At 41.2% G+C, this 27,554-nt stretch overlaps 1 protein-coding gene across 2 annotated transcripts in view; it reads left to right on the top strand.

Moving 5' to 3' along the window:
• LOC122554652 (pappalysin-2-like) overlaps positions 1 to 27,554 on the top strand; it is a 404,730-nt gene that overhangs the window by 231,803 nt on the left and 145,373 nt on the right. For both annotated transcript variants that reach the window (XR_006313051.1, XM_043700014.1), the window contains exons 13-14: positions 13,801 to 14,014; positions 14,785 to 14,950. Coding sequence is in view for 1 of the 2 variants with exons in the window: in XM_043700014.1 (XP_043555949.1) it covers positions 13,801 to 14,014; positions 14,785 to 14,950 (380 nt within the window). In the remaining variant the exon portion in view is untranslated. The remainder of the gene's footprint in view (positions 1 to 13,800; positions 14,015 to 14,784; positions 14,951 to 27,554) is intronic.

Consider the following 27,554-nt stretch of genomic DNA (forward strand, 5'->3'; position numbering starts at 1 on the left):
TCTAGTAGGGCACTTCAGTTTGAGATAACGAAGTAGAGTCAACATGGCTGTGTGAAAAGGAAATCGTTTTAAATCAATTTATTAGTGTTCCTTGAGAAAGTAACCCATGCTCTGGATACTTTGATTTCCGGAAAGCAGTTGATAACATGTCAAATGAAAGTTGTTGTGGAAAATAAATCTCACAGTTTAAAGGGTAGCATATTGGCTTGGATAGAAGGTTTGCTGGCTAAGAAATTGCAGAGTAGGCATAAATGGTTCTTTTCTTATGTTGGCAAGATGTAACGTGTGGTGTACCACAAGGATCAGTGTGGAAGTAGTAAGAACTTGGCATTCTGCTGCATGATGGGATACTTGACCAAGGTAAAAACTATCTTGGCACTCAGCCTCTCACTTTATAGATGGAAAATACTGCTGGAGATAAAGACTGAGGTTGTATAATTATAATTTGACAAAATTTTCTACTTTTATTCATTGACAGGCTGTAGGCATTGCTGGCTAGGCCAGCATTTATTACCCATCCCTAATTGCCCAGGGAACAGTTAAGAGTTAAGCACACTGCTGTTGGTCTGGAGTCACATTTAGGCCAGACCAGATAAGGGCAGAATGTTCTGCCACTAAAGAACATTAGTGAAGATTATATGATTTGGATGAGTGGATGGAAGTTTTGGTTTCCATGTTTGCTGATGACACACAGATGGGTAGAGTGGTCAGTTCTGAAAAAGGATGTAAATGCACTACCGAAAGAATATAAATGGGTTAACTGACTGACCTTGGAACTTGTAAATAGAGTATACTGTCAGAAGGTGTGAAATTGTCCATTTTGCATTTAGATGCATATTATCTAAATGGTGAGAAATGGCAGCGCTCTTGGGTGACATTGTGCATAAATCAAATAAGGTTAGTATGAGGGGAAGCTACTAGAATGTAGAGTTTAGCACGAGGTGAGTTGAATGCAAAACTGGGATGTTTTGCTTCAATTACATAGTTCACTGGTGAGACCTCACCTGGTGTACTACATACAGTATTGGTCACCTTTTTTAAGAAGAAATGTTTTGAAAGCCATTCAGGGAAGGTTTTGTCAGAATAATACCTCGAATTGATGAGTTTTCTTATATGAAATGCTTGGAAAGGTTGGACTAGTATCTGCTGGAATTGAGAAGAGTAGGGGGAGACTTGATTGAAACACATTAGATCCTGAGAGGTCTTAAGGGGTTGGACATGGAGAGGACCTTTTCCTGTTCAAAGGAATCAAGAACTAGGGCTCACTGTTTAAAAATATAGTGTTGTGATTAAACAGACCCTTCAGTCCACTCATCCATGCTGGCCAGATATCCTAAATTAATCTAGTCCCATTTCCGAGTATTTGGCCCATATCCCTCCAAACCCTTCCTATTCATATACCCATCCTGTTAAATGCTGTAATTGTACCAGCCTCCACCACATCCTCTGGCAGCTCATTCCATACATGTACCATCCTCTGCATGAAAAAGTTGCCCCTTAGGTCTCTTTTTAAATCTTTCCCCTCTTACCTTAAAACTATGCCCTTTAGTTTTGGCTTCCCTACCCTGGGGTAAAGACCTTGACTATTCACCCTATCCATGCCCCTCATGATTTTATAAACCTCTATGAGGTCGCCCTTTAGTCTCTGACGCTTCAGGGAAAATAGCCCCAGCCTGTTCAGCCTCTCCCTATAGCTCAAACCCTCCGTCCTTGTAAATCTTTTCTGAACCCTTTCAAGATTGTTAACATCTTTCTTACAGCAAGGAGATCAGAACTGAATGCAATGTTCCAAAAGTGGCCTCAACAATGTCCTGTACAGCCGCAACATAACCTCCCAACTCTTATACAGAATGCTCTGACTAATAAAGGCAAGCATATCAAACACCCCCTTCACTATCCTTTCTACCTATGACTCCAACTTCAAGGAACAATGAGCTGCATTCCAAGGGCTCTTTATTTTTGGGGAGCGTTGCTGAACAGAAACGGGTGAATTTTGTTTTCTGAGGATCGTGTGTGTCTTTGGAACTCTCTCTTCCTGAAAAGTTGGTGGAAGCAGGGTCTTTGAATACTTTTAAGGCAGTGGTGGATAGATTCTTGTTGAGCAAGGGGGTGAAAGGTCATTGGGAGTAGGCAAGAATTTGGCTGTGGAAGGCAGTAGTGAGAGTGGTAGAAAATGAACCTTTTATTGAAGCAGAGTAGCAGAGCTCTTGAGCCTTCAGGGAAAAGCTGGTGGCATCTACACTGAAATGGAGAAGGACATTGACCCACCTCCTACAGTACTGTGCATTCCTCCAGAGAACTGACAGTGCTGCAGGTGCCTGGCAGCCTCTGAGCAGGCTGGCATGGTCTGGTATTGTAGCCTGCACTGCTGGTCCTGCTGGAGAAGGAGGCCCTGCCTCTGCACCACCCTGTTCCAGCAGAGCCTCCATGACCTTGCCCACGTAGTGGGGTGCCACTTTGCCCCTGGCTGCCAAACTCAGGGCAAATGTCAGGAAGTGTGCAGGGCAACTCTAAACAGATATCACTGGTCCAGGTAGTACACATTGGCGCTTTGCAGATGGCCCAGATGCAGAGAATTTCAGGAGATCTCAGCAGTGATGGGTTATTCCAGGTATGGCATGTGGTCAGGTGGGGCTGGAATCAGACATTAGGGGCAAAATAGAGACTGGGCATGTAGTTAATGAGGCAAGTCTGGGAAATTACATGAGAAACCACGCTTGGACTTGCTGCAGAAATCTCTCCAATTACGTTCGTCCCTTTTTGGACTAAACTAAAGAAACACAAGATTCAGCCTCACTTCCCTGCATTAAATGTTGTCTGCTCATTTTCTGTCCATCATGCTTGCTTGTCTATGTCCTGTTGAAGTCTATTGCTATCCTCCTCACCCTTCATGATGATCAAGGTTGTGTTGTCATCTGAAAATTTTAAAGTTGTCCACAATCTACTCACTAATAAGATTTAGGAAAAACAGTGGTCCTAATACCGACCCCTGAGGAACCTACCCGCTTCAGTCCAATAAATAAGCATTAACCAGTATTGTATAAATCCCTGTCTCCTGAAATGCCACTGACCCGCTTGTCCTGCAGGCTTCACTAGCAAGTTTATTCTATGGCACTTACTGGCCTATTTACAACAACACTCATCCATTCTCTTAATTATCGTATCACAAAACTCAAACAAATTTGTAAAATATAAACAATAATTGCTGGAAATATTTACCAGCTCAGGCAGCACCTGGGAAAGAGCAACAGAATTCACATTTTGTGATCGATGACCTTTCATCATTCCAGCACTAGTTCTAGCATTTTCCAATTTCATTTCCGATTGCCAGTCTCCCCAGTATCTTGCTTTTGTGTTAGTTGCTAATTACACTTTGGCTTTGCCAAAATGGAGGCACATCCATTATGAATGCTGGAGACTTGAATTAAAAACAGAGCTGGAGAAACTAAGCAGATCAGGCAGCAAGTGTGTAGAGAGAAAAACAGAGGTGAACTTTTGAATTGAACAAGCCTTCTCTGCCACATTGTCACCGTTTCAGTCTTTGTTTTCTGATTTTAACGAATACTTGCTGACTTTCTTTGTTGAATTCACTGAGTGTTAAATTTATTGTGGTGATTAATACCTCGAGAGCCTTTCATCATTCTTTGCTATGTTTTATACACTTAACAGTTATCTAATATGCCATTCATCTTTGTGTAGAAAAATGCTTTTTCCTTAAGTTTGATGTTTCCTTAACTCCCTTTAGTTAACCACAAGTGTCCTCCCTTTAGAGGTTTCTTTACCTTAGGAGTATATTTATTCTGAATTATCCGCTTAAATGTCTATTGCTCCTTCCCTAACCTAGTACACTTTAGCCAGTTCAGATTTCAAGCCCACAAAGTCATCCCCTCCCCTTCAGACTAGATGTAAAATTCAATCATAATGTGATTACCATTATGATTACTATCAGCTGCTGCCTTTACTCTGAGGTGAATAATTAATCCTGTCACATTACACGCTTGAGTCAGTTCCAGAAAGTGGTACTCCAAAAAATTATCTGAAAAGCATTATATGAATTCCTCAGCTAGGGAGAGTATAGAAAGTTAGGCAGGAATTTAAAAAGGAGGTCCTCGAGGATAGTAATATCTGGATTATTCCCAGTGCTACGAGCTAGTGAGGGTAGCAATGGGAGGATAGAGCAGATGAATGCATAGCTGAGGAGCTGGTGCAGGGGAGAAGGGTTCACATTTTTGCATCATTGGAATCTCTTCTGGGGTAGAAGTGACCTATAAAGGAAGGATGGATTACACCTGAATTGGAAGGGAACTAATATACTGGCAGGGAAATTTGCTAGAGCTGCTCAGGAGGATTTAAACAAGTAAGGTGGGGATTGCGATCCAGGGAGATAGTGAGGAAAGAGAGCAATCTGAGACTAGTACAGTTGCGAAAAGGAGTGAGTCAAACAGTCAGGGCAGGCAGGAACAAAGCAGAGAATAGGGTAGGACTGATCATTAAACTGCACTTCTTTCAATGCAAGAGGCCTAACAAGGAAGGCAAATGAATTCAGGGCATGGTTAGAAACATGGGATTGGGATATCATAGCAGTTACAGAAATGTGGCTCAGGGATGGACAGGACGGGCAGCTTAATGTTCCAGGATACAAATGCTATAGGGAGGATCAAAAGGGAGGCGAGAGAGGAGGGGGAGTGTCATTTTTGGTAAGGGATAGCGTTACGGCTGTACTTGGGGAGGATATTCCTGAAAGTACATCCAGGGAAGTTATTTGGGTGAAACTGGGAAAGGGATGATCACCTTATTGGGATTGTATTATAGAACTCCCTCCGCCTCCCCCCACAAAAAAGGGTAGGGCAGGTGACTGAGGTGTCACTGGGGGACCATTTGGATCCAGCGACCATAATTCTATTAGTTTTAAAATAGTGATGGAAAAGGAGAGACCGGACCTAAAAGTTGAAGTTCTACATTGAAGGAAGGCCAGTTTTGATTGTATTGGGCAAGAACTTTTCAAAAGTCGATTGGGGGAGGCGGATATTTGCAGGTAAAGGGACAGCTACAAAATGGGAAGCCTTCAAAAATGAGATAATGAGAGTCCAGGGGCAGTATATCCATGTTAGGGTGAAAGGCAAGGCTAGTAGGTGTATGGAATGCTGGATAACTAGAGAAATTGAGGTTTTTGTTAAGAAAAATAAGCAAGTGTATGTCAAGCATAGACAGCAGAGATTGAGTGAATCATTAGAAGAGTAAAAAGGCAATAGAACTACACTCAAGAGGGAAATCAGAAGGGCAGAAAGGGGACATGAGAGAGCTTTGGCAAATAGGGTTAAGGAGAATCCAAAGGGATTGTATAAATACGTTAAGGAGAAAAGGGTAACTAGGGACAGAATAGAGCCCCTCAAAGATCAGTAAGGCAGCCTATGTGTGGAGCCGCAGGAGAGGGAAAGAGACTAAACGAGTATTTTGCATCACTGATTACTGTAGAGATGGACATGGAAGATATAGAAACTGGGGAAATAGATGGTAACATCTTGAAAAATGTCCATATTATAGAGGAGGTGGTGCTGGATGTCATAAAATGCATAAAAGTGGATAAAGCCCCAGGACCTGATCAGGTGTACCCTAGAACTCTGAGGGAAGCAAGGGAAGTGATTGCTGGGCCCCTTGCTGAGATATTTGTATCATTGATAGTCACAGATGAGGTAGAGGAATTGAGTTCCGGAGTCCTGAGGTCATGATGCAGTTGTATAAGACTCTGGTACGGCCGCATCTGGAAGGGCCCCTTGCTGAGATATTTGTATCATTGATAGTCACAGATGAGGTGCTGGAAGACTGGAGTTGGCTAACATGGTGCCACTGTTTAAAAAGGATGGTAAGGAAAAGCCAGGGAACTATAGACTGGTGAGCCTGACATTGGTGGTGGACAAGTTGTTGGAGGGAATCTTGAGGGATAGAATTGACATGTATTTGGAGAGGCGAGGTCTGATTAGGGATAGCCAACATGGCTTTATGCGTGGGAAATCATGTGTCTAGAACTTCGGGGTTTTTTTTGAAGAAGTAACAAAGAGGATTGGTGAGGGTAGAGTGTGGACGCTATCTATACGGCCTTCACTAAGGTGTTCAACAAGGTTCCTCTTGGGAGACTGGTTAGCAAGGTTAGATGACATGGAATACAGAGAGAACTAGCCATTTGGGTATAGAACTGGCTTGAAGGTAGAAAACAGGAGGGTGGTGATGAAGGGTTGTTTTTCAGACTGGAGACCTGTGACCAGTTGAGTACAACAAGAATCTGGGCTGGGTCCACTACTTTTCATCCTTTTTATATAAATGATTTGGATGTGAACATAGGAGATATAATTAGTAAGTTTGCTGATGACACCAAAATTGGAGGTGTAGTGGACAGAGAAGAAGGTTACCTCAGTACAACAGGATCTTGATTAGAGGGGCCAATCAGCTGAGGAGTGGCAGATGAAGTTTAGTTTAGATAAATATAAGGTGCTACATTTATCTGGAAAAACAGATCAGAGCAGGACTCATACATTTAATGGTAAGGTCCTTGGGAGTGTTGCTGAACAAAGGGACCTTGGAGTGCAGGTTCATATTTCTTTAAAAGTGGAGTCGCAGGTAGATAGGATAGTGAAGGTGTTGTTTGGTGTGCTTTTCTTTATCGGTCAGAGTATTGAGTATAGAAGATGGGCGATCATGTTGTAATTGTACAGGATATTGGTTAGGCCACTTTTGGAACATTGCATGCAATTCTGGTCTCTCTCCTATTGGAAGGATGTTGGGAAACTTGAAAGGATTCAGAAAAGATTTACAAGGATGTAACCAGTGTTGGAGGATTTGAACTACAGGGAGAGGTTCAACAGGCTGGAGCTGTTTTCCCTGGGATGTTGAGGGGTGACCTTATAGAGGTTTATAAAGTCATGAGGGGACGTGGATAAGGTATTTTCCCTGGGGTGGGGGGAGTCCAGAACGAGATGGCATAGGTTCAGGGTGAGGAGAGAAAAGTTTAAAATGGAACTAAGGGGCAACTTGTTTACGCAAAAGGTGGTGTATGTAAGGAATGAGCTGCCACAGGAAGTGGTGGAGGCTAGTACAATTGCAATGTTTAAAAGCATCTGGATGGGTATATGAATAGTAAAGGTTTAGAGGGATATGGGACAAGTGCTGGCAAGTGGGACTAGATTAGGCTAGGATATCTGGTTGGCATGGGTGACTTGGACCAAATGGTGCTGTACATCTCTATGACTCTGTGACTCCCACCTTTGATTAACAATGCTACCTGTCCACTTTTACCTGGTTTCCTATTCATCTTGAATGTCTGATTCCTCTCCATATTCAAGACCTAATATTTGTCATTCCACAGTCACATCTACATAGTGACTTTCTGATCAATATGCTCTGTCCATTGTATCTGAATATGCGTAGCATTCATAAACAAAACAGCCTTTCATTTTAGCTTTTTGTTTTCTTTGTAATGTGTAGTTTAGATGGTTGGTTATTCGGAGGGTTTTTCTGTGACTTCCCATTATTCTCTGGCTGTCATTTTCCCATATCAGCATATTCCTCTCTCACTTGGTCTGCACTCTTTGGTGTAACACACCTTTCCACATTTGATCCCTTGCCTCCATTCTTTAGCTTATAATCGCCTCTATGTTCCTAATTATGCAGTTCACAAGAACACTTGGCCCAGCAAGATTCGGGTGTAGATTCGATGGCATAACTCCTTTTATTGCTGGTGGTAGTATCCCACAAATTTGGACCCACATCTCCCACTTCAGCCTTTGAGTAACATTTTCATCGCTCTAATTATAGTTACTATTAGCTAATTTTTCCCATGGCTATTGCCTCATGCTGTTTATGCAGAATCTTTGTCCTAGTTTTAACTGTCTCATTGGTATCGACATGGACCATGGCTAGTGAATCTTTCCCTCCCACTGCAAGTTCCATTCTAGCCATGAGTAGACCTTATGCAATCGATATATCTCTATCTCTTTTGCCATCATGGGAACTTTTGGTTTTTCTTTCATGTCAGTGCATCTTGACTGTACCCAAACAATCTCTTTGAGAGATTCTGGCATTCTCTTCTTGTTTTCCCTGTGTTCCAATTTAACGGAGCCTGCTCTTTCCTGACCTCCTGAAATTGCCCTGTAGTTAAGTGTTTTTACTGAAATAGGTGCCTTTTATTGTTTTCCGGAGCTAACCTAAGCCTTTGATACTATTATCACTGTTTCCTACACGATTCCCTATTGATACTCGCTTCATTGTTTGCACCTCATTCCAGTTTATGGCCAGAAACAAAATGAACAAGAACATTCTCCGAATGCACTTTAAACGTCTTCCTTTTTAAACCATTGCTATCCTTCATTGTGTTAGAACAATCAACTTTCTTTAAACCTGTTGAATCCTTCATGGTTGCCCAGTTCTGATGAAAAGTCATCGACCTGAAATGCCATCTTTGGTCCTGTCTCTGGAGCTGCTGCTCCATCTGCTGAATGTTCCCAGCATTTTACGTTATCCCGTTCCCATACTGGTGTCCTCAGAGGTATGTAATTACTGAAACTGACCCTACTCCCTCTCAATAACTGTTTAATCGACCACTTCTTAATAAATACTGTTCGTTGGCACCTTCTGATCCACCACAGACACACATTAATATATTTACTCAGAAAAACCCTATAACCTAGACATCTGGTGGAGACTCTTTTACTGTAACATTGCATAACACATCATTGGGATTTCGCTACTGTTTGCTGTGATATTTTAAACCGTATTGTGTGTGACACAATCTTGAGGATCTCTCAAATATTGAATTTTATTATTTGATTTATTATTGTCACATGTATGGAGGTACAAGTAGTTCTTGCGTAAAGTGTGTTTCAGCAGGGCGATTTGGCTATAACGTCGCTGAAGAATTAGGGAATGGTGTTTTTGAGAATGCTTACCTCTGTTTGCAATAGCACGATTCCAGCGGCGAAAGTTTCCCAAGCTTCATTCTGTGCATGTGCCAATGTCAGCTGCTGTCAGAAATGAGAGAGGTATAGTACAGTACTACACGTTGACCAACTTCTAAACTAATGAATGTCCATTGCTCTCCGTCTGAGACACGAATATTCTTGTATAATTCTGTATAAGTTCTGTATAATTCCTGTAGGACTGCATTACCCCTATACATACTACTTGCCTTCCTAATTTGTTCTTGTACCTGCATATCACACTATCTAAACAAACTCCCAAGAAACCGTGGGTGGCACGGTGACAGAGTGGTTAGCACTGCTGCCTCACAGCGCCAGAGACCCGGGTTCAATTCCCGCCTCAGGTGGTTGACTGACTGTGTGGAGTTTGCACCTTCTCCCCGTGTCTGCGTGGGTTTCCTCCGGGTGCTCCGGTTTCCTCCCACAGTCCAAAACTCTGCAGGTTAGGTGAATTGGCCATGCTAAATTGCCCTTAGTGTTAGGTGAAGGGGTAAATGTAGGGGAATGGGTCTGGGTGGGTTGCACTTCGGTGGGTCGGTGTGCACTTGTTGGGCCGAAGGGCCTGTTTCCACACTGTAGGGAATCTTAAAAAAAAAAGTCAGAAGACAATCGACCACAGCCGTCCACTTCTGCAACCATAACTGCACCTGTCGGTGATGATGATGATGATGGCCCTCTGTCCCTGCATTAACCATATTTTCCCAATGTAGTATGTTAAATTTACTTTTGTTTTGTTAATAAATATGAGTTAGACCTTCAACCGACTTTGTGTTAGGCGTTTGGGTGAATTTTGAGCAATTTGTGAGTGTTACTTTTAGCTGGTCTGCCCCTAACCCCACTTTTCCCATAGGCTCCATTATTTCTATTAAGCGATTTTTCTAGTTGCTGGAATGCGACCAAGGCATTTATAGGAGAATTACCTGTACAGTGAAAGGTTCTGTTTTGTGTGCAATACAGGCAGATCATGCCATGCAAAGTGCATTCGTGTAATAGAACAGAGCGAGGAATGACAGACTTATAACTGAGATTCAAAAGAATAGAACAGTTATTAGGTATGTAAGAGTAAGATCTGCTATAGAGAGTTTGCAAAAGGTTGCCATACATTGGTGCCCTCCTGAATTGCACAACACAGAAGAGTAATTTGACCAACAGTGTTTCTGCCAATTCTTGGAAAGGGTTTCCTAATTAGTCTCCGCTTGCCTGCTTTTTCTTTCCTTATCCATAGGGCAATTAACTTTTGTCCTTTTTATTTTTTTCAGTTACCATTGAATCTCAAATCATCCTTTTAGATATGCATTCCAGAACTTCATAACTAACTATAAAAAAAAACTTCATCTCCCATGTTTGCCAAACATTTTCAATCATATTGTCTGTGTACCAATCCTCCTGCTACTGAATTATGAAGAATTATGATAAAATCGTTTTTAAAATCCTTATCATGTCTGCTTCTCTGCTGTAAGGCAAGCAATCCCAAATTTCCACTTTCTCCAAATCATCAAATTCCCTCACACTGACATTCCTGATGTTCGTTATAATGTGCTGCATTACATGCAGTTGGAAGGCAGTACTTGGGATTTTATTTGAGCGCAAATGTAGCGCAGTGTTAATGTGGGCTTGAAGGTCCGTGTTCAAGTCCTTCCTGCTCTGCAGATGTGTCATAGCATGTCTGAACAGGTTGATTTTTAAAAAAAAAACTAAAATAATGTTCATTTTGTGGGTTTTGTGGTGCAGTGGTAGTGCCCATACCATTGAACCAGAGAGTCTGGGGGCCAAGTCCCACTTCATGTGTGATGGCCACAAAAGTGCGTCACAACACATTCAAACAAGTTGATTTTGAAAATTAAAAAAAAAAGACACTGAAATTCTGGTATGGTTGACTTAGGAGATATGTACATATACTATTGCGTTCTGCAAATAAGCGTAAGACTGAGCAAAGATTGGCTCCAGTATCATCTTTCACGTAGTTTTCTGGAATTTAACACCAGCAGCCTAACGCAACTGCTGCACTACCCTAGTTCCCAAAGAGACAAATAGCTAAAGTAGGCTAAACAATTATTTGTGGGTGGAAGGTAGTGTGGGCCAGTCCATGATTATTCAGCTGGCGAGACTTCACCGAGGCCATTCAGCACAGTCTGTCACTTACTAAGGTTTATCCTCCTCTGGTTCAATTTATACAGCCACAAGGAAGTAAGCTGTTAAAGTGGGATGGTCGAATGTTTGTGCACGTATGAAGGCAATTCATGGAACTAGTGTGTTTTATTGCAGCACTTCATGGAGGAGCAATGATTTATGCTGTCAGTGATCTGTTGTTGGAGCTACTTTAGAACATTCACGCAGTGCTCAGAAATCCATCGCTAAATTCATTCAGTCACATAACTGGCAACGAAAGGGCTGCAAAAGTACAAGTTTAAAAATAAGTTCCAGCTCCCTGAAGGCGCACTTGACAGATGCTTTGGCTGGTGTGCAACTATATCCTGCAGAGCAGGAGAGGCCTAACTTCAACTCCTGGCAGATCTTGGCTTAGGTGGTGGCATTAGTGGGGAAAGAAATAATTTTGCATTTATGTGACACCTTGCACATCCACAGATGATTCATGGTCCCTTGAAGTGCTTTTTGAAAGAGTGACCGCTGTTGAAATGGCGAGGAAACATGGTAGCCAATCTGTACACAGCAAGATCCCACAGAAAGTGATGAAGTGAATGACCAAGTTGAGGGATAAGAGTTGGACGTTTGGAGAATGCTCCAGCTCGTTCGATAATGTTATGACCTCTTTTTCCGCCCATCTAATTGGGAAACTGGGAGCTTAATGTAACACTTCATCAGGAAGATGTAATGCACAACATGAGCCTGGAAGCAAATGATCAGCCTAGATCTGGGCTCGAATCTCTGGAGGTAGATCTGAGCCCATGATCTTCTAGCTAAAAATCAAGGCAGTTACCACCAACCCAAGACTGAAACAAACTACAAAGAAATGAAGAACCATCCAAACTAGGAGCAGGAGTAGGTTCCTTCGCTCTTCAAACTATGCACCATTCAGTATGGTCATGGCTGATCATCCCACTTTCTCTCCATAGCCTACCTTGATCCCTTCAGTCCTAAGAATAATGTCTAACTCCTTGTAAACATTCAATATTTTGGCATCAACTGCTTTCTTGATTGAGCATCCCTGACTAGAAATGGGAGATTAAAAAGCTCCTTGCCATACTTGCTGTAGTGTAGACAGGCATGGACAGGATCGGTTGTACTTGGTGCAATTTATTTGCTTCCGTGATTGCTCTTGTGCATGAGCTCCCTCCCTCTGGACCAGAGATCAAGGTTCAAGTCCCACACCAGCACTTGATCATGGAAAGTGCATTTGTAAAGTGGTTGGCCATACAGTTTGGTAACCAACCCGCGCTTCATTCCTGTTGGCCCAGGCAGTAAGAGCGTGAGACTCTCCTGATTGGCTGCCCTGCAGAAGACAGCAACAAACCGCTGCCCGAAGGTGTGGACCAATCCAGTGGAAGTCCAGCCCTCAGAAACAAGGACAGGAGAAAAGTTGTTTTTTTTGCATATAGTTTCTGACCATCAATTGCAAAACAATAGGAAGAAAAATTCAGAAACACTAAATCCCAGTGGCATCACTGTTGGAGCTGTTCAGAATCTTAAGATAACTTTGAGAGATGCACATTCTGTTTAAGTATGCTGGGAACTTGTTGATATGACCATGTACTGGTTATTAAGTTGTTTTTATGTTCAGTCATATATTAGGATTAAGCTCCAGGCAGAGATGGGAACCATCGATTCCAATTGCTGTCTTTCCACCCAATATTTTTGACCCCATTGGTTATGGTCGCGTGTGTGCCGCTGCTATCCTGGGTTCTACTAACCAGTCTACTGCAGGAATGAGTGCAAACGTGAAGGGAGGACCTGGAAAATGAGTATCTGAGCATTTCCCATAGCTCAGGTACAGATATGTTGGCAAAATCCCAAGAGCTCGGAACCTGCATTCTCTTGTTTGAGTGACCAAGGGAGAAATTATTCGATAAAGCAACAAAGGAAAGACAACCTAAAATCAATGTTAAGCCTCTTAATCATTGTCAAGGAAGCTGATCTTGCCTCAGTGATGTTAATTGCTACATACAGATATCTATCGACCCAGTCTTCAGCCTGACACATCTGCTTACTAGAGAATGCCCCTTTCTCATAGGTGCTGGCAAGCACAATTTTCCAAGTTCACCTGGAAGCTAACATAGAGGTAAAAGATTTGTGGCAGGTAATGTATGGTCTCTGAAACTGAAGCAGAAAGTGATAGAGAAACTCATCAGATCTGGCAGTTTCTGGAGAGACAGAAACCAAGTCAACACGGAGTCTGATAACTCCTGTTCAGTCAAAGAAAAGCTATTGGATTCACTGTCAACTCTGCTTCTGTCTCCACAGATGTTACCAGACCTGTTGAGCTTCCCCAGTACTTTTTGTTTTTATTTCAGAATTCCAATATTCACAAGATTTTGATGGTCTCTGTGTGAAAGTAGGAAATAGAAGTGCGCACAAAACTTGTAGGTTGTTTATTCTTGTTCACCCTGACTGAAAGTCAGCCCCCTGAGAGAGGAGAGGTGATTACACTGTTAGTGATAATGTCGAAGACAACAGACATTAGAAACACTTAGTCATCAACCAGTTGATTCGGAATAATTGAATGTGTATACTTGAAACTGATTTTGATTACAGTTGTGTGAAGCTTAGCATCTTCTGGAAGTTTCTTTCCTGACAAACATGATGAGTTGAAATAAGCAGTATATGTTTTTGTTCACTCGAGTTTTTTTAATAAAAGTGTCTTATTGGATTGCAGGTACTCACACACTGAACTGCCAGAGGAACCCACTGATCATAAATGTCACTTACAAGCACAACCTCCCCTTCTATAAGACTGCCTCGATGCTGCTGAACCTGTCCTCCCCACTCATAGCTGTCTCTGGGATAGCTCTGCGGACGTACAGCCTTTTCAATTCCATTGCCTTGTCCAACTGTGTTGACCAAGAAGGATACAAGAAACACAAGAACAGGTATTACTTTTATACTCCTAGATGAAATATTGAGTCCCTTTCAAAGATCCACAAGTTGAGGAATTGCCAGCATCTTATGAAAGCATCATGTGCTTCAAGTTGGGCCTAGTGTTGGATGCAAGTTAACCCCCTACCTTGCTGCAGGGGGTACCCAAAGAACTCCCAAGTTGTGTGATGGTTTCTCCTTTCTTATGCCAGCCAAAATTAATCAAACATTGATGGTGTTTTTTGTGGCATCTGTTCACTCTTGTCAATGAGGAGCCCTACAGCTCCTGGGTAAAGGAAACTGTCATCCCCTCAGCACATGTTGGGTTTATACCTAAATATGAACATTACAGTCCAGTGTTTATAACCCTTAACTACCCAGTCCCACAGACTTGATTTGTTTCAATGCACAGTGACAGAGTTCATGAAAATCATTCCATTTTTCTTACAACAGTTTGAATAAAGGGAAGGTGCCTGAATTGCATGGTGTCTTCTTCAATCTGAATCAGCCAGTGGAGACTTTAGCTTATTCCAACAGTCAACCGAAAGCTTAACACAAGATTTCGATTTGACCTTTGGATTAAAATGGTTTTAAGGCTAACAGCAGAGTGGTGCTTTTTGCTTGGCTTTCATTAACTCTCCAAACCAATAAACCAAACTTACTTCCTTTGTTCCTTGTGATGCTAATTCATCAAGTTCCACCACTCATTGAATGTGTCAGATAAAAGCAGAGCAGTTAAAAAAAATTCTTCATGTTTTACCGTGCTAACACATCTCTGTTACAGTTGTGTGCGATGTTCCTATGATCAAGAGCAGTGTGAAACGTTGTCAGTGATGCATGCAACTGTGAACTGCACTGTACATAATGGCGTGCAAATGGAATGCCTTGTCACCTGTGCTAAAGGGTTGGCTTTGAAGGCCATATGTGGCAAACACCTTGCTCCTCTTCAGGTATGTGTTCAATGCATCTGTCAAAAGTAATCGAGATATGTTTGTTAACCAATGGAGTTAGATAATATGGCTATACATTTGGAGCATTCTGAACTACAGTAGTACCACTTCAATGAGTTCAGCTGCTTAACCCTAACTGAATCACAGTCAGCACTGATCCCAGGAATAAAAAGTCTGCAAGCTCTACAAGACCTCCTGGTAATACCTTCCAATGTCTGACGTTCCAAATCTTATGATTTGCAGTGCTGTAAAAGGACTTGTACAGGGCAGCCTGCACTGTGCCAGCCATCTTAATCAGCTGAGCTGCCAAATCCACTGCAACACACTTATTCATCATCCACTGCATAATCAAGGTCCATCAAAGAGGCAGGATGCCCATTAGGCTGGCTTACCATCCAAGTCACTGACAAGTCACTATAGATAGGAGCCGACCCTGCCAAAACTAGGGTATGGAGATTTACCATAATGGTTCCAGGATTGAGGGATTTTTGCAACAAGGCTAGGTTCTAGAAGGTGAAGTTTTTCTCCTCAGGACGGGAAGAGGTGTGGAGTGCAGAGACTAGTGTGAAGTGGTAATGGCTTGAAACCTGTTTACTGAGGTGGTGATGATGGAAGTCTTCAAAAGGAAATTGCATCAGTCATTGACAGAATTAAAACTGCAGGACATGGACAAGTTGGACCGAAGGGTCTGTTTCCGTGCTGTACGCCTCTGACTCCATGACTGTGCAGATAGACTAGGTGAATGGGACTGATTGGATTGCTTAAGTGAGACCCAACATTGACGTGATGGGCTGAATGGATTCTGCCTGTGCTGGACTGACTTGGTGAATGGGAAAGGAAGGCCTTCCTGTACAGGCACTAAACGATTTGAGCTGTGTGTTGTGTGACAACCACGTAAAAAAGTTTGCATACATTATTACTGAAGCAAAATGTTCTTCACTCCTTCCCAATGTGACCCTGAAGCACTGCATCTTTTTGGAGGTGTTTCTCTTCAGGTATTCCTGACATCTCCATTGATCCAAATAGGCTTTTAATGCATTTGACTATCCACTGCTCCATCCATTGGCACAATGGCTAATGGTCTGCACTAAATCTTCAGGACCAATGACATAATCATCAAGGTTAGCACAAAGCAGGAACATTGGAGTTATATTTATCTTAAATTTCAAGCAATGTAGAAGAATTTTAATACAAAAATAAATCACAGCTCTGTTCTGCATCCCCTCTTGACAATGAATATTCCTTTCATCCCATTTCATATAAAATTTCCAGATACATCCCAATGTGACTGCATAATTTAATTGTGGCCTCTTAGGACTGTCTGGAATGAAATGTCCCCTTTTGGTTCAGTTTTATTTTGAGGGCCCCATCTATAGTAGCATGTGGTTTTGATAACAACAATTTAAAATGACTTGTACATTTGTCATAAACGTAGACTTTTCAATGTTTATTGTGTTCCGTCAATCATGATTTAGCTCACGTTATGAAACATTAGTAGTTCATAGTGTATATCAGAGTAAGTGATTTATGGCTGAGTGTGTTTGAAATGGGAAAAGTAATGATTACACAACATTTTATATTGCGAATGTATAGTTTCCCACTCTGCTTTCATTCTGAAATAATTCTGACTAGGTCCATAGACACACAGGACTTGTATTTATCTTGAGCTTTTTTTTAACCTCAGGACATCGTAAAGCACTTAACACTGAACATCCTTGATCAGTTTTTGTCACCATTGTCACATTGGGCAAAGCTGCAACCAGTTTGCTCACAGCACCATCCCACACAGCATTTAACTAATTATCTGTTTGTTCATGATTGTGGTAAAGCCAGGACAACAAGAAAATTCTCTCCTCTTCTAATAATGTGCTGAAAGACTTGCCTTTTTTCAGGAAATTGCAGTGACTCTTGTGTAACCCAGTGGTCTGCCATATTGACTCATTTTCTGATGAAAATTGGAAAATGGATTTCATGAATGGACTCAATTACTGAAAGTTGTTTGAAACTTGTCAAGTCCCACAAATAGTCATTAGTTTTAGTACAGATTTGCAAAATGTTTTATTAACTAATTTTGTCAGGCACATTCCAGGTTTTCTAGATGTTACAGTAGTTTCCATTACTACTTGACGTGAATCTTGACATTCAACTTCTTTGAGCAGGCATTTTACAAAAATTGTCAAGTTGACTGGATGTTCCATTGCTCTGACTTGGTCAGACTGTCTTTTACCTAGGAAGAAGACCAAAGCTGGAATCAAAAACCCAGTGAGAAGAGTAGAAGTTAGTCCATTCAGTCCATCGAGTCTGCTCCGCCATTCAATCATGGCTGATAAGTTTCTCAACCCCATTCTCACACTTTCTCCCCATAACCCTTGATCCCCTGGATACTCAAGAACCTATCTAAGTCAGTCTTAAATATACTCAATGACCTGGCTTCCACAGCCTTCTGTGGCAATGAATTCCATAGATTCCCCACTCTCTGGCTGAAGACGTTTCTCCTTATCTCTGTTCTAAAAGGTCTTCCCTTTACTCTAAGGCTATACCCTTGGGTCTTAGTCTCTGCTACCAATGGAAACATCTTCCTAATATCTACTCTGTCTAGATCATTCAGTATTCTGTATGTTTCAAGTAGATCTCCCCTTATCCTCCTAAACTCCATCGAGTATAAACCCAGTGTCCTCAATCTTTTCATTCCTGGGACCATTATCGTGAACCTCCTCTGAACACCCTCCAGGGACATTACATCCTTCCTGAGATATGGGGCCTAAAACTGCACACAATACTCCAAATGTGGTCTGACCAGAGCCTTATAGAGCCTCAGAAGTACATTCCTATTTTTATATTCAAGTCCTCTCAAAATAAATGTCATCTTTGCATTTGCCTTCCTAACTACTAACTCAACCTGCAAGTTTACCTTGAGAGAATCCTGGACTAGAACTCATGAGTCTCTTTAAACTTCAGACTTCTGAATTTTCTCCCCATTTAGAAAATAGTCCATGTCTCTATTCTTCCTACCAAAGTGCATGACCTCACACTTTCCCACGTTGTACTCATCTGCCATTTCTTTGGTCACTCTCCTAACCTGTCCAAATCCTTCTGCAGCCTCCCCACCTCCTCAATACACCTGTACTACCTGTCCCTCCACCTACCTTTTGTATCTTCTACAAAATTAGCCAGAATGCCCTCAGTTCCTTCATCTAGAAAGTTAATGTATAAAGTGAAAAGTTGTGGTCCCAATGCGGAGACTGGTGGAACACCACTTGTCATTGGCTGCCAACCTGAGAAGGAACTTTTTATCCCTAATCTGTGCTTACTGCCAGACAACCAAACTTTTATTCATGGTAGCACCTTGACCTTGATACCATGGGCCCTTATCTTACTCAGTGGCCTTCTATATGACGCCTTGTCAAAGGCCTTCTTGAAATCCAGGTAGATAACATCAATTGGCTCTCCTCAGTCCTCCTGCTTGTTACTTCCTCAAAGAATTCTACCCTGATGACCCATATATATTTTATCACCTTGTGCTATTCTCTAAAAGACAGAAGGCAAAAGACCTGCACAATAGCAAAATCCTAAGAGCCCTTGGTGTTGAAGTTAGTAGATTGGTGTGGATAGAGAAACGGGCAGGAAACAGAAATTGAAAATAAGGGGTTCTGTTTCAAATTGTGACCAGTGGGGTTCCATAAGGTATATCAGTGCTGGGCGTGCAGTTGTTTTCAACATATTTTAATCACTTGGGAGGAAGGAAATGAGTGTACTTGACCCAAATTTTCAAACACACAAAAAATGTGGAAAGGCAAGTTGTAAGAGAGATACAGTTTACAGAGAGATAAAGGGCTTAACAGGGTAACCGCTGAGAAGATAGTTCCCCTCACAGGAGAGTCTAAGATCGAGGGCATGGTTTCCAAAACAAAGGTGGCAGATTGAGAGTTGAGATGAGGAGCAATTTATTCTTTCTGATTTGGTTGTGACTTTTTGGAACTCCTTGCCACAGAGAACTATGGGGGCAGAATCCACGTGAGTAATTAAAGCTCAGGCAGATTCTTAATCAATAGTTGAATTAAGGGCTACAGGGAAAATGTAAAGTGGACGTGAGGAATATTGGATCAGTTACGATTCTATTGAAAGCTGCAGTAGGGTGGAAGGGCATAATAACCTACTGCTATTCCTATTTTGTATGATCAACCGCTGTTTCCTTTACAGCGTGTTTATAATCTCCTAAATTTCAAGCGTAACGTTGTTGCAACTATAGTCCTAAATTGCTATGTAGAGCAGAAACCTTTTTCCCTTTCCTTCCTTGTATAGAAAGGTTCGTCTTCATGCAGGATACAATCTTGCATTTGCTAATAGATCTGTAATTACTGGCCTTTTCGTTGGAGTGATTGCCTATAGTAGACTTTGCGAAACGTTCTGAATCTCATCTATATAACAACCTGCACCATTACCATGTACAGAAAAACCACACCTAAAGGGGCTGAAAGACCATCTATTGCTGGTATCTGACTTTCTGAAGAAGCCAGATTTTGAGCATTCTGGGTGAAGATTTCACTGAATGAGAATGTCATCTGTTTTAGTGACGTGGCAATTACCCCTACTCCCGTTGTCCTGAATGACCTATGAGCTATTGAACAGAGCTTACCAAGAGTCTGCTTGCTGGTTTACAAAGTTCCAAAGCACTTAAATAAACTCTTGTTTGATCTTCCTTCAAATGTTGAAGAGCACCAGCCAGCTTTGCATCAGGGGAGGAATTGGCAGGCCATTCCAAACCCTGGACAATCTGGCACCTGCTCCTATGATCTTATCTTGGGATGGTTCCATCTGGGCAGCCTCCAACTTTAACTAGGTGCTGAGCCTCAAGCTCTGTTTCAGACTCCTAATTTGGGAGGAGCAGTCGGATTTCCTCATTTGCCTTAGAGATGCTGCTCACAAGTGAGGTATTGATACGTTACCTTCACAGATAAATATGCTAAAATCCTCATGAAAGGGAAACTTTTATTGGAAGCTGGCCTGCTTTCTGGGGCCAGTTTAGAAATATTGCTAGCTTCAGAACCTACTGCTTAAACTGAGGGTACCATTTTGTGATTGTCTTGATGACTTCATGTCTGATCTGCTAGAGCATACATCCCACAATCTTGTTGATGCGTTCCCAAACAGTTTCCAAAATTAAATGCTGCTGTACTTTCAATCTCATTCTTTATCCAGTCAATGGGCACTCCCCCCACCCCATGCCCACTGATTTGTAGCTGTCCTGTGCTAGACCAACTTAGAATTTGTTATGAACAACTTTTATTGCAGCCTAATAAGTGAGTGGCAAAATCTTGGGCTTTGACGATGCAGCCAAAGCTTGGGCAAGAGTTGAAGCCTGATGTGTCCAACACTGGTCCATGTGACCGGGATCAGAATGAATCTGAATGGGGCTGTTCATTCTGCTTTTGGCTATTAAAGATATTTCTGCTTTGTTAGCCTGGAGCCATTCACATTGGCCATTCTTGAGCTAGCCATAGTAAAATCCTTGTAAAATGTAAGTAATATGTATATATACAGAATTTGGCATATAGTTGACAATTTCCCAATTCTTCTTGAATGAATAATAAAATACTATCCGTACAACTGTTAGTTTATGTACTAAAAATAGTATGCAGGCACTATTCCTTCATCAATTTTCAAATAAAAAGGATATGAGGGTGGACGTAATACCAGTGATAGTAGATGTCAAATGTACCAATATAGTTATGGTAAAGTAAATGCAAAATATGGCATGTCTCATAAAGACGTTTACCAATATTTATAGATGCACCACAGAAAGCATTCTATCCGGATGCATCACACTATGTCAGCTGCTCTGTCCAGGATTGTAAGAAACTATAGCCCAGTTCCATCATGCGAAACAGCCTTCCATCCATTGATTCCATCTACCCTTCTCACTGCCTCGGGAAGGCAGCCAACATCATCAAAGACCCCTCCCACCCCAATTATAATTTCTTCCAACCTCTTCCATCAGCTAGAAGATATAGAAAAACAAGTAACAACAGATTCAAGAACAGCTTCTTCCTCGCTGTTATTAGACTTCTGAATGGACCTCTCAAATTTTAAATTTAATATTGATCTCACTCTCTTGTGTACCTTCTCACCCAGCCATAACATTATATTCCTCTCTCTGTTTCAATACGCTAATGCACTTTGTATGGTATGATCTGCCTATACTGCATGTAAAATACAACTTTTCACTGTACCTAGGTACATGTGACAATAATAAACCAAATCAAATCCAACAAAAAGAATGCAGTTATCATACGTACAGCCAAGTTACAGCAAGGCGTAGAACACTGTGTAATCTACTTCCATGACTCAGTCTTTCCCAGGACCTCAGGCGGTGACAGTCTCTCTTTTATTTCTGGCCTCTTTTCCTGATATGGTCTACAAGCTTTTTTGGGCAAGATCTTTATCTGGTTTTCATTCCTTCTTTCATTACAGGTATTGGCTCTGCATCTGGGATTCACAAGAGGAAAACAATTCCTTTTTGTTTTTAAGTTATCCATCCGATAAAGGGCAGAAATGCCAGAAGTGGCAGTGAACAACTAATAGTTTTGAAGTGAATGTGCCGAAATTTGATAAATGCACATCTGTTTTGCCAAGAAATGTTGCTTGGACCAGTCCTTCTATGAACTGAAGGTTTTAAAATAAAGGTCCTAAGATGGACAAAAATAAAATTAAAAATCAACAAAAGCAACAATTGTGCAAAGGTGTTTAGAATTTGATAATGCACCACCCTTGCCAAATGTAATGTTTAATATAGCCATGGTGGAATATTTAATAAAGTCACAACACTGCAGATGCTGGAAATCCAAAATATAAACCAAAAGTGCTAGAGAAACTGTGGAGAAACTGGTCTGGCAGTATCTGTGGAGAGAGAAACAGTTAACGTTTTGAGTTGAGTATGACTCGTCTTCAGAACAAGATTTCTTAACTCAGTGGAGTCAGATCAACCTCAAGACATTAACGACGGTATAGTTAATGTTGTTTTGAAAATTTTATATGCTAGGATTGAGTAGGATGCAGCATACAGTCAATTTAAATTTGTAATAAAATTGGATAGGAATGCTACATTTCACTGGGATTCTTTACAAATTACAAGTCACAATAAACAGTGCAAAAATGATGTAAATGATCAAATACATCAGCCTTCATCACGAGGCATCTGGAATACAAAGATATGCGAGTCAAGTTACAGTTACAAAAAACCCCAGTTGAACCTCAGAATTATTGGAACGTTGTGTTTGTGCTAACTAAAAAAGAGCCAATTCTTATCTCACTTTCAAGCTCTTGTGCATAGCTTTGCAGGTTAAAACATTTCAAGTATATTTTTTAGTTTGAAAAGTTTGTGTCTACTACTCTTTCAGGTACTGGATTCAACTGTTACTACCTTTGGGATGAAAATATTCCTCCTGAACTCCCTGTAATTCTTCTGCCAATTGCTTTAAGTCTACTGTATACCTTAATGATATCCTTACTAAGGTCCTTCCCATACACTCTGTCAAAACTTAATCATAGCTTAATCTTCTCTAATTCCAATCCATCCAAGCTGTTTATGTAACTAAAATGCTCCTGTTTAGGCAATGTTCACACAAATCTGCTATATTGTTATGACTAAGGCAAGAGCGAGACAGTTATGATAAATCCCCTTTACTCCACCAATTGCACCATAAGTATAAATTTGATGCAGTTACCAAAATAGCCAATTGCTTCTTTGTGCTACTTTCCAAAATAAAAGCGATGTCTACCAACAACATTCCCTCTAATTACATTTTTCTGCTGCATGGACCTCTGAGGTCCGTACATGGAGTGGCCTCCGAAACCACAAGTCAGTGCTGGTACAGTGACCATTGAGCATAGAAACTCTGAGAAACTGCATGGCTGCACATGTTAGAGTGAACATTGTCCAACAGGCTTCTTCATTGAACTTAAAACATTCGGCTTATTATAAGCAAAACTTATTCTTAAAACAAGTGTCAAACTCTGTTTTAACACCTGAGGCATGTTCACAAATCAAAATTATATCCCCTTAATCCTGCACACAAACACACGCTGACAACCTAAACCAACAAGTCTCTGCAGAGATGATGGCATCTCTTTTTAAAGAAAAAGGCAAAGGAGAAAAAAAAAAGCACAGGAGTTTGAAAACCAAAGATAAAATGCGATGAATTCTCACATCCACTGAATATCTTGTTGATGAGGCTGAATTCTTGACAGATACAGATAAATAATAGAAGTTCAATTCTGTTTGCAATCAACTTGGAATTCAAGAGTTGTTCATCATCCACTGCTTCAGGATTTATGAGGTAAACATATGTACTGGAATTAGGTTCCCAGAAAGTGATTTCGGGCATAAGTCCTGACAAAGGGCTTATGCCCAAAACGTCAATTCTCCTGCTCCTCGGATGCTGCCTGACCTGCTTTTCCAGCACCACACTCCTATCCCAGAAAAATCTATTAAGATTTAAGGGGAGACTTGCAGCTTCAGAGGTGTTTGGTTTTATGGCTTCTGAATCTGTAAAACAAATCTTCAAAACAAAATTCAGAGAGATGATCATTAAGGCCCTTTAGTCTTCTCAAAGCCAGTTTTCTTTTCCGTAATTAACATAACAACCTACCACTTATCTCCTTTAAAGCATTGCTTAGTTATTTCTCCAAATTCGCATGGTTTACAGCAAGCAGCAGATTATTTTCTTCAACCTTTGGCTTCATTTCTGAGAAATCATGTGTTCATACCTGTTTAAATCTGGAGAATATCCAAATAGATTAGATTAGATTAGATTAGATTAGATTAGATTAGATTAGATTACAGTGTGGAAATAGTTACACATCTTTGTTTTCCTAGATAGTCCTTAAATACAGGCATGTATTCCCAACATCCGTCCACCCTTGAGGAATGAGATGCCATTCCACATGTGTTTTGCTGTGATTTAGACATGAAAACACATATAACAGAAAACACAAGTTTAGACATGCATTCACTCATCTTCATTCATGCATTATGTAACATTTATACAGGTTCTTATAGCCTTCCAAAACTCGAAACTATTACAATCTCATTATATGCTTGATAGTGCATCAGCAGTTATATTAATTTTTAAGCAATGTGCGCAATCTTTATAAGGTTGAATTAGAAAACTCTACTGTAATAATCTAGTGTTTCACTCCATATATTTTTCTACAATGGCCAAGACATTATAGTTAGTGTCAACCAGTGTTAGTGGCCTTGACCGTTGCCAACTTTAAAATGTTTCTGAACCTTGGTTTGTTTTTCTACACTGAATATTTCTTATGATACAGATTCAACTTCTGAAAAAGTAACTCTCGATCTTCTCCACCCCAATTCACCTGCTGGCAAGAAAACCTTCTCCAAATGACAAGTATCAATTAACATGATAATTAGTACAGTGAAGTCGAAAGTGATCAATACCAGTCACGACTACACTAGTTACAACTTGGTTCATATGTGCCTCTTTAGTAACTCGAACATTATTTAAAGCCGAATGACATGACTCAGCATTGATGTGACCCACTTTGTGATTCAGAAGCTGATACTTCCTTATCTCTTGTTGCCTTCAATACTGGCCAGCATCCCCAATGTTGGTAAGGAATGAGGCACTGCTAATACTCTTAATCTTCTAATTGAGGAATTGGGTGCAAATTAGTTTGGGCTACTGCATTGACCTTTCTCTAATCTATGCAGAATCTAACCATTCCATCAAATTTATGAATTAATACCACTGGAGCACTCTAACTCTTTGACTGGATTCAAACAAATGATTTCTAACGTTGCCCTGCCCTCCTCACAATGAAGAAGGCAGTGATCTGTTTTGTGATCTCCGACTGCACTGGCATGGTGTGTGGTGAGGTGGTGTCCTCTGCCAGTCTTTGCAAGATGAGGCCTCCTGTCCCCTCCACCTCCCTATCTGCATTGATCTCCAGTCCCCCCTCCAAGAGGTGTGGTGTCATGTCCCCCCTTCTCTTCCATCTTTCCTGATCCCTAACAACTCAGCAGTCCAGTTTGCAGACGCGCAGCAGACTGTGAAAGAGAATGAGGCTGCAGTGGATGCTGATCTTGCAGAGGATCCCCGCTCTGTGTGTGTGTGTCCCCCCCCCCCCCCCCCCACTCCATGTTTGTGGACTATATGCTGTCGACTTCAACTGTACCATACCCAAACTGCCTATTATCTCCGGAAACATTTAAGACATACCGTCAGACGGAGGTTGTGATTTTATTTCTACTGGTGCTGCATAACAAGCAAAAACTCAAGTTTGTTTTTTTTCCTTCTAAATACGTTTTGTACAAAGGAATGAGTAAATGATGTCCACTCATTCATTTATTAAAACTTCGGCTTTCAATGCATTCTTTGCATAAACATCTTCCTCCAGCAAAAGAGATTTGGTAGCTCCTGTATCCCTTAATAAAGTTATGGCTTTAACGATATCATTTGAAGAATAATGGGTTATTTTCCCTGCTGATTTTTTTAATAAAAACTTTATATCTCCCATCCATCTTACACACCTCGCTGGCACTCACACCAGCCTTTACCTTTGGTCTCACAGTGGGTAGCTGAAGCTAAAATTTGATCCATAGTATTTTCGTTCTGGATTCCACTCTCAGACTCGTTCTTGTGGACTTTCTGAAGTCCCACATGTTTCCCACGCCAATAGCCTATGGAATGTCACACCTCTAGAGAGAGTCAGGGCAAGTTCAAACAGAAAGAGTAAACTAGAGGAAATAATGAGAAGCTGAGTAACTCTCAGCAGGGAGCCATCTCCTGCACACATGGTTGTGTTTAATCCTTGCAGGGATAATTAAAGATTACATTCTCTTTCTTTTTGTTCCTCAAGTTTCTTAATTTCTAAACAAAAGCAAATAACTGCAGATGCTGGAATCTGAAACCAAAAGAGAAAATGCTGGAAAATCTCAGCAGGTCTGGCAGCATTTGTAAGGAGAGGAAAGAGCTGACATTTCGAGTCAGCTTTGACAAAGGGTCGGTTAGACTAGAAATGTCAGCTCTTTTCTCTCCTTACAGATGCTGCCAGACCTGCAGAGATTTTCCAGCATTTTCTCTTTTGGTTTTTAACTTCTAACTCCTTTTCTCTTTTAAAGTTGCTGCATTTATTTTGTATGTTCAAGCTGGTTTAGCTGTTGCTCGATCAGAACTCCAGTGACTCTCCACTTGTCACACATACCCATCCCCTTGAATTTTCTTCAATCTCAAATGCTGTTACCCAACTATAAATTATCACCACTTTCTTGACTTTTGCAGTCAACTCCACCTTTTAACTCCTTCGTCAAATCAGTCAATGCTGCCTTGACCACCTGTGGGGGGGGAAAAAAAGTTTAGCTGTTTCCAATGCCTTTTTAGTTTTGTGATGCAGAAGCTTGCCATCTCTCCTTTTTTTTTCCCCTAACCAGTTATTGTTGCTCCATATCCACTGTCTTGTCCATGTCTAAGGTCCTGGACTAGGCTAGTGATACCATAAGCTGCAGGAGCAGTATTAGACTATTCCATGGCAACACCACTCTCTGGCTGAAGAAATTCCTCCTAATCTCAGTTCAAAAGGGTCATGGTTTCATTCTGAGGCTGTGGCCTCAAGTCCTAGTCTCTCCTACGGATGGAAACCTCTTCTTCATGTCCACTCTATCCAGGCCTCTCAGTACTGTGTAAGTTTTAATCAGATCCCACCTCATCCTTTTAAACTCCATAGAGTGCAAACCCAGAGACTTCAACCGCTCCTCATATGACAAACCCTTCATCCTGAGATCACACTTCTGGGCTCCCTACCAATGACGGCACACCCTGCCTTATAAAAGGGGTCCAATACTGCTTAGAATATTCCCGATATGGTCTGACCAGAGCCTTATACAGCCTCAGAGCTACATTGCTGCTTTTGTGTTCTACCCTCTTGAATTGAATGCTAACATTGCATTTGCCTTTCTCACTGCCAGCTGAACCTGCATGTTAACCTTAAGAGCATTTGGGCTTGGACTCAAAAATCCCTTTGTGCTTCAGATTTCTGAAGAATCCCCCATTTAGAAAATAGTCCTTCCTACCAAAGTGCATAACCTCACACTTACCCACAATGAATTCCATCTGCCATTTCTTTGCCCATTCTCCTGGCCTGTCCAAGTCCTACTGCAGCAGTACAAATCACCTGAATAATAAGGTTAATCAGGTTAAATGGTGTTTGTATGTAGCCAGGCATAAGGGTCTCCTTTGGTAGTGTCCTTACCCTTGAGCCAGGAGGTCAAGGTTCAAGCCCCACCTACTCCAGTGGTGTGCCTAACATCTCTGATCAGGTTGATCAAACATATTTGGATCTAAACATTCCTTGAGGGGAATGAAAGGTCTTTCCTATAATAGGGAAGTCCAAATGAGGGAGATGTAGTTTTGAGCCAGGAGGATGGAGATAAGTCCCATCTGCTCCAGAATTTGTCATAACATCTCTGAACACATTGAGAGCTTAAACAGTTGGGGTGATGCGAGGAAGGATAATGATTACCTGAAATTCTCATTCAAAAAAATCTGTTGAACTTAAATCAATTCAAAGTTTTTTTTTCAACAAA

This window comes from Chiloscyllium plagiosum, chromosome 11, assembly GCF_004010195.1.
Source record: "Chiloscyllium plagiosum isolate BGI_BamShark_2017 chromosome 11, ASM401019v2, whole genome shotgun sequence".
Taxonomy (NCBI): Eukaryota; Metazoa; Chordata; class Chondrichthyes; order Orectolobiformes; family Hemiscylliidae; genus Chiloscyllium; species Chiloscyllium plagiosum.